A 15,608-nucleotide genomic window follows, 5' to 3' on the forward strand; every position below is an offset into this window, starting at 1 on the left:
TGTAACCCTTTTATTATTCCCTTACAGAATATATCGTCGCATTCCAGCCACATCCTCTCACTCCAGGCCAACCCCAAAGATGTACGAGCGAGAGAAAACAGTGGTTCTCAGATCCTCAGCTTCTTTCCTTCCCAACAACATTTGCAGGGTCACCATTGATGGAGAGGTACCAGAAGAAAGTAACATATAATAAAGCTGAATATTCGTCACTTTGTTAAATGTATTCATCACTGACAGATCAAGATGTTTATTTTACAGTTGTGGCCATGTCAGCAGTGGTATACATAGGCCTACTGTATAAAAATTTCATGGAGAAGAACATGCATCCAACTATACAATGTCATCATCATTGAAACTGATCAAAATGTTTATTGTGACATCCTTATGCTTGTCTTCTGCTTTAATACCACAGTAATTTTACTTCTTTTCTATCTATACTGTAATTGGCCCCCCCCCCATGAAAAAGTGCAAAATTGGGTTAGCATGATCATGGTTTTGCTACTTAGCCATCCTATTTATTGGTATTTTTAACTTAGCCAGACACTACAGTCTCAGAAAGTTACCACAAATTGCCCTCTGCTCATCTCACACCACCTTTACACAAATGCCTCCACTGTATCCCTCCACCTCATCCTTGGTCTTACCATTTTCCTTGCCTCTGTAATTATAAGCATTCTAATTGAAGACACTTTATTACAGACATATGTAGGAGTGATCCACAAGGATGAGTTGAACATTGTGCGTCCGGCAGCCCCTGAGGTGGAGCCCAGAGTGGTGGTGGCCAAAGTGACATACAGCGTCCAGGGCAGCTTGACCATACTGCAGGTGGGTCAGCGTGTCAGCAGATTAAAATTTAGCACACAAAAGTTCAGTCGATATACTGCATTGTAATATCAGTACCATACCGTATGTAAGTTCAGGTATATAGGTTATATGGGTGCAAATTCAATAATACAGTACAGTATAACTTTTACAGTTGTCATCTTCACCGAGTGTAATACCAATGTCCAGTCCTACCACCTACCATTTTTCCATCCACTCCTGTCCACCCAGCTTACTTTTTTCACACTTCACACTGAGTGGGTGGGTTGATGTGAATGGGTGTACCATTGTGGTGCTGGCAATGACACAAGGGAAGCTGTTCTGATCCCCCACCACCCACACTGTCCACTTCTGTCTACCCAGACTATACATTCTCACACTCACAACAGAAGGAGTGGGTGGATGTAAGGGGGTGGACTCAAAGTGCCAACCACAACTCTTTAGTACATTATTACAATCCCTCTACCTTGTCCCATCATCATTCCAGCCCATTCTACACACTCGTATCCACCCAGACACTTCATTCCACCCAGGCTGGATGGGTGCATGTAAGTGGACGGACCCTTCTAGTACTGGCAACGACCCACGGGGCACTGTTCTACGATTGGGATGGTGCTGTGCTTCTCTACGCTCACCTCCTCCCTCCCGCACCGCCTGCTGCACCATATTCCTTCACTAGGGGAATTTCCAGCCTTGAGTCTGGGGTTGTGTGTGTTGGTGGGTACTCTCTCTCTCTCTCTCTCTCTCTCTCTCTCATGTGTTGCTGTGGCTATAATTATAGTAAATCCCTTTAGTAGTGCCATGTATTTTATTATTTTCTTGCCACGATCATCTTATTTAATCCAATTCAGGAAAGACCTCTTGTCCTGAGAGGGTGAGAAGCAGGCATCAGTGTATTCTTGTTGACAGCAGATTTCATGTCTCTCCTTTTTTCTCCCTCTTCATCTAGTGTTGTAGTTGGGGTCCTGAATATAAATTTGACTTGCAGGCCATATTGTAGACAGTCTAGGGGAAGATTTGATTTAGTGCACATTGATTATCTACCTTGCCATGTGAAGTTGTCAGGCATGAATATTACTGTTCTTCTTTTATGCCAAGGTGTGCACACGGGTGAGGTCGTAGTGGTACATGTGGAGGAGGACAACATGAAGACGGTGGAGGTCGTGAGGTGGCACTCCCGGCCCATCACAGCACTAGCCTCACAAGGGGTGCTGCTGGTCAGCGGTGATGATGAGGGACACATCACAGTGGCTAAGGACGATAGTGGACTACAAGCGCTACATTCCATTGACACTTTTGGGTGGGTGTGGAGGTGTTTATAGTTGAGAACAAAAGTCTTTTTAATATTTCACCACTTTTATTTTCACTTTCCTATTTTGATTGAATGTTATGATCAGGAGAGAGATGGAGTCTACATAAAGTTGAAAAGTTTGTGGATGCTTCAGCCTATATAGTGTACATTATATACATATTCATTATGAATGAAAGAACCAGGGTTGGAATTCGCATCTTTATTGTGATGTTTGGGAAACAATTCGTTCCATCATCAGGCCTAGTGACAAATATATATAAATTTAGAATTACCATAAAAAACAGTTACAAATGAAGAAAAGAAAGATAATGAAATCATTCCAGCCAGCAACACTATGCCTGATGATGGAATGAGTTGTTTCCAAAATGTCGCAGTAAAGATGTGGACTCCAACCCTGAGTCTTTTATTCATATTGAGACTGCGATTTCTATGCAAGAAGTCAGTAGCAGATGTCTTACATATTTATTTTATTACTCCCAGCTCAGCTGTGACCTGCCTGGGTGTTTGGGGTGACCGGGTGGTGGCTGGCTATATCTCCGGCCATATTCGAATATTTGGCATTCTGGATGGAAGGATCAGTGCTGAGGTCAGTCACTTTGCTAGTTTAACTCAGTCAGTCCAGTGACATTTTTCATTTTGTTATTGCCATCTGCACACACTTCTCAACAGTTTTTGGTGAGACCTTTCAAACTGGAGAGATTATATATAGTCATCATTTAACTTACTCCCTCACTACAAGAGGTATCCTTTAATTCACTCCTTCAGTACAAGAGATTCCCCAGAAGCAGAACAAAATCTGCAAAGGTCTATCTATCTACCTATTGCTAGATGCCATAATCCCGTAAGGGGTGGCCATTTGACTTTGAGTTATTTGTTTTACGGGAAGGGGCACTAACCCTCCTCCAACCCACTTGTTGACACGTAGGGAGCACGTATGGTTTGGTTATATGGTTACCACCCAGCATCGTAAATGGTTTTTTGGCTTACAGGAAACCATTTGGCTTGTCACTCAATGTAAAGCCACCTGTAAAGGAGAGAAAAGCAGTAAGAAGTGACAGGAAAAATGGGAGAAATAGGAAGAGAGGAGGGCAGGCACAGAAAAAGAATAATAAAGGCTAAGGAAGAAGTAGGCAGCAGTGCATCAAGAAAGATGTCACTATATTAAAGGAATTATTCCATTTGTTGCTGTTGATTCACCAGGGTGTTTTAACAAGACTGGCAACAGATGGATTTGTTTACCTGAGAGAAATCCCACAAATCAGAGGTACAATAGTAAACAGAAACCTGCAACTTAGTAGTTGCTTACCTTTGTACCTGTTTTAGCAGAATTAAGGACCTGAGGCCTGGCGGTGTAGCAGGAAGGTGTTTTGACTGTACAGTAAGACCTCAATATAACGGACTTCAATAGACCGGAATTCACTTTTATCAGAATCGAAGAGCTACCGGACTAAATTCCTATATACAGAGTATTGGAAAAAGTCCGATAAAGCCAGTAGCAGTCCGGACTACCTGACCGCGTCAGTTATGTTCACCACAATAAGGTAAATGAAAGACATGTTTATCAGTGTACAGTACAGTATTATTTCTGTATATATATTACACGAATCGATTATTGTGGTGAAGGTATAATACAGTACAGTACTGTAGTGATAGTAAAAACAGTTTAAAAACCGTTGGTGCAAGCCGGACTAATGTCTGATAAATAGGAAAAAGTCTGGGTTAGCAGGGGGAAATCCAGATGTCACTTTTATCGGAATTTTGCTTTTTTCGGAATGGTTTGGGCCCCAATTAGTCCATTATAGTGAGGTCTTACTGTATTTGGCATATAGGACATTACATCCAAGGGATGGTTGGGGTTTATTATTCACATAATGCCAGTCAGCGGAAAGTGACTGGTCATTATTGTGATAGAGTTGGGACTGAGTAGCCTATCCCTGGGCCCCAGTGCTTCTGATGGGGCAATAAGGGATGAAAAAATAGAACACAATAACCCCAAAGTGAAATAAAAAACTTTGATAGTGTCACCAGCAAAATTCACATTCACCATCTTCATTACCGAGGCAGCAGTGAGAGACTTTTAAGCAGTCAAAACGTTAGCACAGGAAATCCATCAACTTCAGTGTTCGCCCATTTTCTTTTAGATCTGTGGGCATGCTCGAGGGGTGACTGGGTTGGACATAGCAGAGGAGGCAGGGATGATCCTGACCACCAGTGAGGATTCCTTCATCAGGATGTGGCAGCTGTATGCAGATTCTCCTGCCTGTCCTGTGAGTGTGGGAGTGATGCCGTTATGTGTTGTGTGGAGATGCGCAGAGAGATACACTCGGGGACAAAAGTTCGCCTAATAGTTCACCTCTTTCATTTCTGATGTTCCACGGCTTGGTAACACTGTATTTCTTGGCTGAGAGAGGTTTGACATGTTTCATTGCCATACATGATTATGATGCATCAAGGAGGAAGATGCCAAATAACCCTAAGTGAGAGGTAGACTCGGTGGTATTGTTAGCTAACTTTTGTCTCTGGCTGTACACTTGTTAGCCATAATTCCTGCTTGGCCTTTTGCCTTGGTTGTGGAGAGGGATCCCTTCACATAATGACACTAGTTAATAAGGATCTCCTCCATCCAGTCATACAAACATTCCTGAACTCCCTCCTTATTCCCCAAAAGGATGTTGGTAACATGCAGAAGGGCAGCTTCAGCCAATAGTCCACCGGGCTCATTCCAGACAAGCTTGAGGCTATAACTACAATATGAGTAACAGCCATCTAATCCTGCCCCTGGATGAAGTTAGTCGCAGTCAGGTATCCACACTAAACAAAGACTCTTAAGGAGTAGTTGGTGAGGACAATGTTAACTGTGCAGCCTGGAAAAGCTTTGAAAAACCAACAGCCAAGCTTAGTTTGGTGTGACGTTTTGGCTGCTACCTGCTTTCTCCCAGGTATGGGGTAAAGGGTAAGCAGAAGCTATGTATTTCAAGTGTACCTTGTGTGATGTGCAGTATGAGGAACATGAAGTCAGGGCCATCTGATATGTGAGGTTGAAAATTTGGTTTACATGCTGGGTACAACAGGGGTGAGTTAGGCTCATCACTCTTTTAAATTTGGGATTGAGTAGGCTGGCCATGTAACCCTATACTCCTGTTTATGTAGGGCAAGAACTGAAATCAAATGATGATGTTTATGATGATGATGACAATATGTACCTCTGTACTCCTGTTTATGTAGGGCAAAAACTGAAATCAGATGATGATGATGATGACAGTATGTAACAACAAAAATGCAGCCTACTGTGCGGCAAATAGAACACGTAATACTTGTAAATAATTTGATTGACTCTAGGAAGAGCTGATTTTCGGACAGATAAAAGGGTGAGGGTTTGCAATGCCTGGTTACATGTTTTGATTGTTTTCTCTCTTGGCAGGTGGAACACAAGTTCAGTGTGGTAGAGGAGAATACAGCACTGTGTGGGGGAGTGTTCACGGACTCACTAGCGACAGGATTGGTAACTACAGGCTATGATCGCAGAGAGGTGGTTTGTTTTGTGAGGTGAAAGAGGGTAAGGCATGAGTAAGATCACAAAAATTTTTACTTAGAGTGTGTTGACAGAGAGGATGAGATGGATAAAGTCAGAAGGAATTATACCTGAGCAGATATTAAAGAGAGAGTGACAGGGAGAGAGGATGAGCAAACTGAAGATTATACTTTTAGGAGTAAAACTGGATAATGAAAATCCAGAGAGCTAGATTACATGAAGCACATCCATTACTGTAATTCTATCAGTAATTCTTATATATATGGTAAAAAAAATAATAATAATAAATAAAAAATACAAAAGAATTTTGCTACCTTTCTCACTAACCTATTATTGTACAAATTTCCACCACCATGGTACTGATATAAACACTTATTACTGCACTAGATTTCTGTATTCATCATCTTGACATACAAGAGTGATGAATTATCCAAAAACATCGAAGGAGACAGTACTAAAGTGGGAGAACATCTTATTTTCTCTTTTCTTATTCACACTCCTGCCTCACCCCATCTTTTGGTGGAAATAAGGTCAGAATGATGCTGATGCTGTTGATGACCATGGTGGTGGCTGTGATGATGATGATGATGACAATGTCAGTACGGTAATGAGGAGGAGGATAAATCACAGGATGAGAGACTTAAATATACAACTTTAATAAAAATCATTCTTACACTAGAGCAACATTACAGTCAACATAGACTAAATATCAAAATAAAACCTATGTACACAAATTTACACCAATAACATGTACAAGGACAATTACCGGTACTCTCACTCATTCCGCCTGCAATTTGTACAAGATTACGAGTATTATGAATTTAGTTATGAGGGTTAGTTAAAGACAAACAAATGTTCATATTCTGGTAAACTTGGTAGGCTCCCCAGCACTTCTTCCGTACTAGCATATTTTTTACACATGGCACGTTTAAAGGTACCCGCTTAGTGGTCCAAAGACCCTAGTTAGAGTGAAAGCCTTGCAGAGGTTCAGTCCCCATGAGGTGCCTGGTGGTTTTCAGTTATGTAATGCTAAACAGGGATGCCTTCATGTGGTGGCACTGATATGTCTGGGTGGCTCCTTTGCCACGTTATACAGACACCTCTTAATTCCCTCCATATCCCCTAAAAAGATGATGGTGGACTGTAGAAGGGTAACCTTGGCTTCAGTCCACTGAGTGCACATTTGGATGAGCCTGGGGTTGCAATTACTATTACTAATGCCGCCAAGGGTAGTATATTTGTCTGATAATCTACCCTTAAGTATACTGGACTAAACAGCCTTGCCTCAGACCCATAGCTACACCTTGAAGGGAGTAATAAAGGACTGGTGGTTATTGTTTTACATTAATACCCATCCATCAACAAGGCCTCTACAGCACCCTCAGGATCTTATGGGCCTGGAGTTAGGCTAACCAGTCCATGCAGTGAAGGCAAGAGTGACCAGTTACTATCTCCTGAGCAACAGTAAGCAATAAACCCCAACCCTTCCTCAGATGTAAACTTATGGGTCAAATCCATTTGGAGCACCTAAGCCCATTAGACCATTGGGTGTCCATATGATGTTTACATTTTCTTGTATTTATGCATATTAAATGTACAGTATTATGATATAAATAATGCAAAAGAAACTGTTAAAGCATAAGATATAAACTAAACAGTTAAGGAATAGGTTCTAGGGTGCCCACTAAGTTGATGAGAATATGACGCAAAACAAATAAAGAAATATTACAACGGATGGATTGTTATATTGCAATCTGCTGTAACCAATTGGAGTCTCAACATTTTTTTGAAACTTTAAATGTTTGGCACTCATGAAGGCGTCCAGGTCAGATAGCGTATGTTTTGATTACTTCAGACCACAGATGTATTTTGTATTTCATTCTGGGTAATGACACATGATTTTAACTTAAGGAAACTCCCTTAGGGTATTGGTACTCAAACAAAAAAGAAAAAATCAACATGCTAATTTAACAAAATTGTTCTCATCATCTCAAATAATTTTGGCCCCTATAGTTTTGCAATACTAAACAACACGGACACACTATTAGCCTGATACGGTGAGCTTCGTTGTGTCCTTAATGTTACCAAATACAGTAATTTAATATACAAATTTCTTTGACAGATGACAGCAATGGATTGCATTAATTCAAGTGTTGTTTTCAGTTATACATTCTTTTAACCTCTTCACCTCAATACTGTCTTCTGTATTCAGTTCTTGGGGCTACGTAACAATTTTCTTCAGTTCGGTGTGAGAATTCTTGTAGTGGAGGGGTTAGATAGGACTTTCATTAACCCAATCACTATGAAAGATCTCTCCTTAACTGAACAAAATCATCTGGTAGTAACAAGAATGGAATAAAAAAAGATATCACCCGAGTGAGGATGTTAATGTGAAACAACATAATATAAAATGGATATTATTCATTACTTGAAATTTCTTTGAGTTAACAAGATGGCATAAATTGCACTAGAGAATGAGTCAAATTATTTGAAAAATGAGCAGAGTATCTTGAATGTGATGACCAAATGCTTAAATATTAAAATCCAAACGGAAAAGTTAGCCCCAAATTTCTGACGATCATTTATGGAAAGCACATGGATGAGGTTGAGGGGTATATGAGAGAGACGGGTGTGAGTGGAAATAAGACAGCCTAATGGCAAAGGTCAGTGTGACATGGAGGCAATTACAGTAGTAGTCATTCCTTCCTGGTTGAAGGCATCTGGCTATAAGTAGAAACAGACGTGTGGTTACTGGATATGATTAGCCTGCATCCATCATTACGGAGAGCAGTTAGCAACATCATACAGTAGAAGAGCCAGACATGTCCTATCTTCAGTATACTTCAGAAACTATGGCAAAAAACTCAGAGCTTATCTTCCCATTCGGCATTTAAGATTTAAGCATTTATTCTGAAATATACAAGACTATGCAGGTGTTACTGTAAGAAATAAAGGGAACTACAGTACACAAAACTAGATGGGATATTCAGTTAAAGCACAGATGGGTAAGGTTCCTGAGTAAATTATTCAATATATAATGCTCACTTAGTATTAAAATGAGTACAAAAGTTATGGATGTAGAAGCTTCAGGACTCTTCAGTATGGTGTGGTGTGAATGGATGATTCTGTGTTTTGTGGTGGGAGAAGGTAGTATGGTGTGTTGTGTAGTGAGGTGGTGGTACAGTGTGGTGTGGTGTGGTGAGGGAGGTTATTTGATATGATATAATGTTGACAGGCTGGTGTGGAGTGGTGTGATGAGGTGTGGCTTCATTAATGTCACTAAACCGTATGGAAGTGAAGCATCTCATGTCCAAAATCACTGGGAGAGACAGGCAGACAGACAGCTGTTCTTAGAGATGCTCAGATATCTAAAATGTATCAGATGCTCACACCCTGTATGAGTTGGCTATGGATGTGTCTATCTCATTCATACTGGGTAAGTGAAATGAAGCTGGGAATTTGGAGACTACATCAGGAAAATAACTGCAGAAATGGCAGTACCTGTATATAGTGTAAAAAAAATATAAAAAAAAAAAAAAGGATAAGAGAGCTGATGCTGTGATGATGCCATGTAGTGGATGTTGCTGTTGTTGCCCCAGGCTCATCTGAATCTGAACCTGGTGGACTGCTGCCTCAAGGCGCCCCTCTCCTGCAGTCCACCATCATTGTTTCAGTTGATACAAAGGAAGCTGAGGGACATTTACCGTATAGCAGTGAGGTGTGGAAGTGTTGAGTACTGTAGTAGTATAGTGCCTTTATGTGCACATGGGCAGAGTACTAGGCTAATATGTACAAAAGCAGTGTTTGTTTACATACAGCACATTTGTCTTTCATAACCACCACTGCATACCAGCCCCTTCAACACCATCACATCTTTTTTATCTTATTCCTGGTACCACTAAACAGTTTCACTCAGACTAAGAGGAATTTTCAAAGTGGGGAGGTTTGATATTTCCTTCATTAGCTCTTGTAATATGAGTGGTCTCTCCTAACTTGAAATAGTCTGGAGGTAGCAAGAATTTAATATAAAAGACTTCATGGGATTGATGAGGTTAACTTGATAATATGAGTGGGAATTAGTTAAGGGATAATTTATAGGGAACTGTACAAATGCTATGGGTAAAATAGACTTCCTACAGCAAACTGAGCTTGGACAAATTCTACCACTATGGTGCTCCAAGCAATAATTCTATACTTGTGAGGTTTGTCTGGCTAGTTGATTTCTGGTATTACTGTGATATCCATGACCTTTAAACCAATCATTACTTGGGCATCCGTGAACATTGAATCAACAATACAAGCCACAGATCTTAAGTGTTTGGAGTGTGATAGATGCTGCTGTTGCTTTATTAGAGGACAGGGGTGATGGCATAGCTGTATTCACCCTATTGTTAGAATGATGCTTAGATCACAGGACTGGAAGACCAGAAGGCTGAGTAGTCATGTGATTGTCATTGCTGGTGGAGGGTTCAACCCTTTTCATGTCAGCAAAACTGGAAGGCAAATGATATTATCTTCATTGAGAGGACTGCAAGAATCTAGTACAGAGAAGTACTGTATAAGATACAAGTAGAACTTTGGACAGGACAGAAAGAATTGGTTGATAGTCTTGTCTGTGGTATGGCACCGTGGGCAATAAAGGTCAGGAGAAAGTCTCAGTTGGTTACCAGACATATCTGATGTGACATCTGGTTAGTGTGACATCCATAGCTCTGGAGAATGGGCACAAGGGTGTAGGGAGGAGTCAGTTAGGTAGTGTCTGAGGGTTGTGAGATGGAGAGGAAGGCTGATTGAGTAGTCCCATATTTACAGCACCCAAGTCTGATGAGGTTTCTCAGGCCAAATAGGCATACCACAGTGGTGAAAGTTATCCAATCTGTGCTTACTTAAGGATCTCAAAAGTGGAGCAGCTTGTAGCCAATGTTTCAGACTAAAAAAGGCCAGTAGTTTTGATAAGTCTTTCCAAATCCAGGATCAAGTAGCTTCTACTTCAAAATGTCTAAGCACAGCATGTAAATTCAGCACATGCAAAAAAATAGACCATGTGCCATTTCTGTCTTTGTACAGCTAAGAACTATGAGTTATTAGTAAGTTATTCTGTTAAAGAACATACAAAAAGTCAAGTGGCCCCCAGAGGTACAGTTTGACTGTATCTCATATAAAATAAATATACGAAAACTCAATGCATACAAGACCTAACCAGACCTGAGTTGGACATGTTGACCAAAGTTGTGATGTCAGAGAGCAGGAATTTTGAAATTTGGTGCCAAGTAAAATTCTCTCTCTCTCTCTCTCTCTCTCTCTCTCTCTCTCTCTCTCTCTCTCTCTCTCTCTCTCTCTTATACACTTTGAGTGAAATTTCAAAAACTCTTTAAACAAAATATCCATAAATCATCAGCATGGCACACACAAACTAATGAGGAACTCCCATTTTTTCAAGCATACTGACCAGTGCTAAAAAATGAATATGAAAAATAAATAAATATAAAATTTAAGACATAAACAGAAAAGAAAGCCACTTGATTCTTATTGGCAAACACAACATTTGGCACCAATAGTTCATATATTTCATCACAAATCTGAGTTCCAATATTCTCAGTTTGACTGCTTTTCATATCAGATGGTTATTCAGTTATCTCCTATATTTTGTAAACTACAATACTGTATAAGTTTTCCAATAAATTTTCTTTTGGAACTGCCAGGTTTTGAGTTACATTCACTGACTGAAAATATATATGTAACAATAATACAGTACCCACATTCTGCCATAGAAGAGTACTGAAAGGATTAACTATATGATAAACATTCTGCTTCTTTTCACTTTCACATTCTTAACTGCAGACAAGGTATACAGTACAAGCATATGCTGTATAAATAGACTTCGATATGTGTAGCGTGGCAATATATTATTCAAAATTTATGAATATATAACAAAATGCTTATCCTGAGACTAATCTGACCTCTCTCTCTCTCTCTCTCTCTCTCTCTCACAACTTTGTCTCATGGGTGTTGCCCAGATTCCTGTGCAGTGCCGCATGGATTCTGGCTCTGAGTGGATGCTGAGGATGAGGTGGACTTTCAGGAACCACCATTCCGCCCCCACTGCTGTTGTGGTTGTTGGTGGAGGTGGTGGTAGTTGTGGTGGCAGTGCTAGCAGTGGTGCTGCAAGGTGGTGGGATGTTGGCAGAAGTGTTGTTGTTGTTGGTAGTGGTGGTGGTGGAGGAACTGTTAATACTATTGTTGTGGTTGTGGTGGAAGGAATGGTGGTGATAGTGGTGGTTGTGATGGTTGTGGTGGTTCAGGTGGAAGAGCATGGTGTTGTTTTGGTTGTTTTGACTGTTGTTGTTTTGTTGGGTGTTGTTGTTATTATTGTTGTTGTTTTGGCTAGTGCTGCTGCTGTTGTTGAGACGAGGGGCTATGGACTCCTCCAGGTCACCTTCATCACATGAGTCAACATCACCTGAAAATGATTAGGTTGTCATCACCATCATCATCATCATCATCATCATCATCATCACAATCTATCCGCATATTATCACCACTGTTATAATCTACACCAATATAATTTATTCAGTCACCTCCATTGGCATGCACTGTACTGTAAGTAGATATTTATCATAGAAATGATATAGAGGAAAATATAGTTGCAGAGAAATTATAAAAATAGACCAAACATAACAGAAAAAATAAATTACATGAAGATATTAGAAATCTCCTGCTGGTGATGCCTATAAACTACAATTTTACCTAAACCTGTATGGAAAAGCAATAGTCATACCATCACTGGAGTTAGTTGATGCCATGAAGTGATCTGTACGCACAGCTTTCCTCGACTTGGGTCTGCGGTAGTACTTGAATTCTCGCGGCAAAGTGTATGACCGCGGGAGGCTAATCTGACTGTCCAGGTCTGAGGGGATCCGATATGACTTGTAGATCACCTTGTCCCGATTGTCCTGGCTGTGTTTGTCTTGGGATTTGCGGGGTCGACGCCGCGTGGAGTGCTTGTTATTGGAGTGGTGGGAGGAGCCACTCATGTCATCTGAGGGCAGGTGGTAGTTGTTGCCATATTTCCAGCGTGGGTCTTGGTAGTCATAGTAGACCCTAGTGTTGTCCAGGTAGTGTGGTGCCAACAGGATCTCTGGGGTCTGTGACCGGTGTTTCCTGTGAGCTGGGGCAGGTACAGGAGCGGCTGATGGCTCCACCACTAAATAAGCATAATCCAGTGGTTCAGGTCTCAACCATGGCTGCTTCTTGGCCCGTGGGATTGGCTGTCTGAGTGTGCCTGATTCTGAGATATCACTGGGGTGCGGCCGCTTCAGCTTCCCTGCCTTTATTTCCTCCTCGATCTGCCTCAACTCGGCTATTTGCTGTTGCTTCTTCTCCTGAAGTTTTTGCTGGATGTTTACACGTGAGCCAACACTCCCCTCATGGTCACTGGAGATGGATTGTGGCAAGGGACGTTTCCAGAATGGCACAGCTCGACCAGGGGCATTATTAGCTACAGCAATGGATGGCAGAACTGGAACAGGTGGTGGTACAAAACTTGTGGGCTTTTTCTTTTTGCGTTTGATCCCAGGGTTGAAGCGGCAGGTAAATACACCAGGAACATGCAACCCATCTGTGGGATTCTGGTGATTGTGGTGGTGATGGTGATGGTTGTGGTGATGATGGTTGTGGCTGTGGTGGTTGTGATGAGTGCCATTGCCCCTGGCCTCACTTGTCTCCAGGTTGTTGGGCTTGTTGTTGTGGTGGTTGTTGTGGCTGTTGGAAGCGATGGTGCTGTTGTCACTGGCCGAGAGTTCATTCAGGTAGTACGGGAAGGGCATTCGGTGACTCTTGTCTGTGCATTGGCCCAGCTGACACCCTGCAACACAAACAAATATCATTATCATAAACATTATCCTGAACCAAGAGCACATCTCACTTAAAGCTGCTTCACTTAAAAGTAGCATTTTCCAGCACATATTCTTGAGTTAAAGTGAGTACTGACTGTATACTGCATTATCCTCTGCAGATTAGTATACTGAATAAAATCATTAACCTTTTATCATTAACAGAATAGAAGAGTCAGGAGATAACAGGATTAGAAAAAACCATCAAGCTGAAGAAGATAAAGCTGGACGGCAGTTTCATATATGAGCAACGTTATGGTAAAAGAATTATTCTGTAAAATATTTAAGATTTAAAAGCAACAATGAACTTATATTAAAGTAATATTAAGATGAGAGAATACAAACAATAATGGGACAAGTAAGATAAAGGTAAAGGAAGACTGAAAAACACAGAAGCAGAGAACTATATTCAGAGTGCCCAGCAACAATGAGCCACTGACCTGTGCATGGTGAATATGTGTTGATGGATGAGGACATGGTGTAACTGTGCTTGAGTCGCTTCACATGGAAGTGCTGGTAGTATAGTACCATAAACACCACCCCAAACCCAAATGCCACAAAAACCAGTGCTGTGACGGGGTATTGGTACCAAGGAGATGTTCGAAGACTGCCCAGCCACACTGCAATGAGCAGGGCATTCTCCAGCAGCATTGTAATGTAGAAGGCCACCATCTTTTGTCGTGCATTGATCTCTTGAAGGTTGATGTAGCAGAAGATGTAGCAGAAGGCAATGAGCATGGAGAACCCCACCTTCTTGAACATGGGCATCTTTTCACCATGGAAAACATTCTTTGGCGAGATAAGCCACAGGAACATTGATACCCAGTGTAAGGCTATGACCAGGAAAACCCAGTAGCCATATAATGTAGCATAGACAGTCAGGGCAAGTGATCGTGATGTTATGGTTCCCAACCGCCACATGAATTGGAATATCACCCCGAGCCATGTCAGTATAAGCCTGTGGACATTGTGTCGCCTGACATTTTTATTAAATGAGGCCAGTGCCCAACACACGCTGAATAATGAGAGTGCCGTGGATACCATGTTGAGGTCCGTGATGTGTGCCAGTGAGGGTTTGCGCCAGATGAGGTATAACTGTATGAGCAACATGGGGGCCGCCTCACAGAATGCGTGCACCAGCCGCAACATGCACAGGTCTCGCACCTCATGTTTGACGTAGCGCAGGTCCACTGGGATGAAGAGCTTGAAGTACCGCCACAGGACACCACCTTGGAAGAAGTGCAGGAGAATCATGAGTCCCAGATCGCAATCCTTCTTAGCCAGGTCTTTACGCAGGCTGGAGAGGTACCACTTGAGAGAGCAGAGTTGACATACCACGAGGGAGAGCAGGACACTAGAGAGTGCCAGTGAGAACCATACAACCTGCTGCTGGTCATACAGGGTGTAGATGGTGACCACATCAAACACAACATCACAGAAGTATGACGCCAGTGAGATGATGTTGAAGAGGACGTCACACAGTGGAAGGAACTCCTGGGCCATGTTACTCCCACCACCGCTGTCACCCTCACATCCTGCCACCGTCCTGTGCGTCACCCCACACCTGTGAATACATGATGATGCATTAGTTACTGTAATATACTGTATATGCAAAATATTTATGCAGTGTAATAACTGTAAATACAGTATGTAACAATACTGTAACCACCCCAAATCTGTGTGCACTCAAGGATACATAATGTACTCTTGGCACAATGTCCTGTCACCTCTCTGGCTTCTGTCTCCATGGACTTTCATAATCAGCCCCATGTATTCACAACAATCACTGATGACAAAGGCCTTAGATCAGTGTCATCAGGGTCAGTTTCTGCACGTTTAGCTAAGAGACTGCTCGGAAATGAACAGAACTCACAGGACTTTTGGGAAAAACAGTAAATTCCACACATCCTGGCAGTACTGTGTGTCTCCAGCAAACTACCATTCAGTATGATGAACTGTACCTTTTTTATCATACTCACTGCCACATGCTTTTATTCCATCTGTATGATGACTTTCATTTTCTTGCTACAGTACCACTAAAATCTTCTAT

At 41.6% G+C, this 15,608-nt stretch overlaps 2 protein-coding genes across 2 annotated transcripts; one reads left to right on the forward strand and one right to left on the reverse strand.

The window, feature by feature from the left end:
* The first annotated feature begins 33 nt into the window (after window positions 1-33).
* On the forward strand, window positions 34-5,707 carry LOC145416657 (WD repeat-containing protein 54-like). The gene is made up of 7 exons (XM_080285590.1): window positions 34-166; window positions 700-825; window positions 1,356-1,539; window positions 1,921-2,122; window positions 2,615-2,720; window positions 4,276-4,401; window positions 5,556-5,707. Exons 1-7 carry the CDS (start codon window positions 80-82, stop codon window positions 5,682-5,684), a joined length of 960 nt encoding a protein of 319 aa, XP_080141716.1. The 5' UTR covers window positions 34-79; the 3' UTR covers window positions 5,685-5,707.
* Window positions 5,708-11,653: 5,946 nt separating this feature from the next.
* LOC145416649 (uncharacterized) lies at window positions 11,654-15,061 on the reverse strand. The gene is made up of 5 exons (XM_080285584.1): window positions 13,999-15,061; window positions 12,445-13,530; window positions 12,063-12,126; window positions 11,901-11,981; window positions 11,654-11,795 (listed from the first exon to the last, which is right to left on the reverse strand). Exons 1-5 carry the CDS (start codon window positions 15,059-15,061, stop codon window positions 11,654-11,656), a joined length of 2,436 nt encoding a protein of 811 aa, XP_080141710.1.
* Between the last annotated feature and the right edge of the window lie 547 nt (window positions 15,062-15,608).

This window comes from Coenobita brevimanus, chromosome 107, assembly GCF_032717465.1.
Source record: "Coenobita brevimanus isolate Jiangsu-jjx chromosome 107, ASM3271746v2, whole genome shotgun sequence".
In the NCBI taxonomy this organism is placed as follows: domain Eukaryota; kingdom Metazoa; phylum Arthropoda; class Malacostraca; order Decapoda; family Coenobitidae; genus Coenobita; species Coenobita brevimanus.

Bases quoted from the DNA above. Each gene is read 5' to 3' on its own strand.
- LOC145416657 (XM_080285590.1), top strand. From the start codon at position 80: ATGTACGAGCGAGAGAAAACAGTGGTTCTCAGATCCTCAGCTTCTTTC. The intron at 167-699 runs GTACCAGAAGAA...ACTTTATTACAG, and splicing joins GGGTCACCATTGATGGAGAG to ACATATGTAGGAGTGATCCA. The intron at 2,123-2,614 runs GTGGGTGTGGAG...TATTACTCCCAG, and splicing joins CATTCCATTGACACTTTTGG to CTCAGCTGTGACCTGCCTGG.
- LOC145416649 (XM_080285584.1), bottom strand. From the start codon at position 15,061: ATGGCCCAGGAGTTCCTTCCACTGTGTGACGTCCTCTTCAACATCATC. The intron at 12,127-12,444 runs GTATGACTATTG...AATCATTTTCAG, and splicing joins ATCAACTAACTCCAGTGATG to GTGATGTTGACTCATGTGAT. The intron at 11,796-11,900 runs TATTAACAGTTC...CACAACTACCAC, and splicing joins CACCACAACCACAACAATAG to CACCTCCACCAACAACCACA.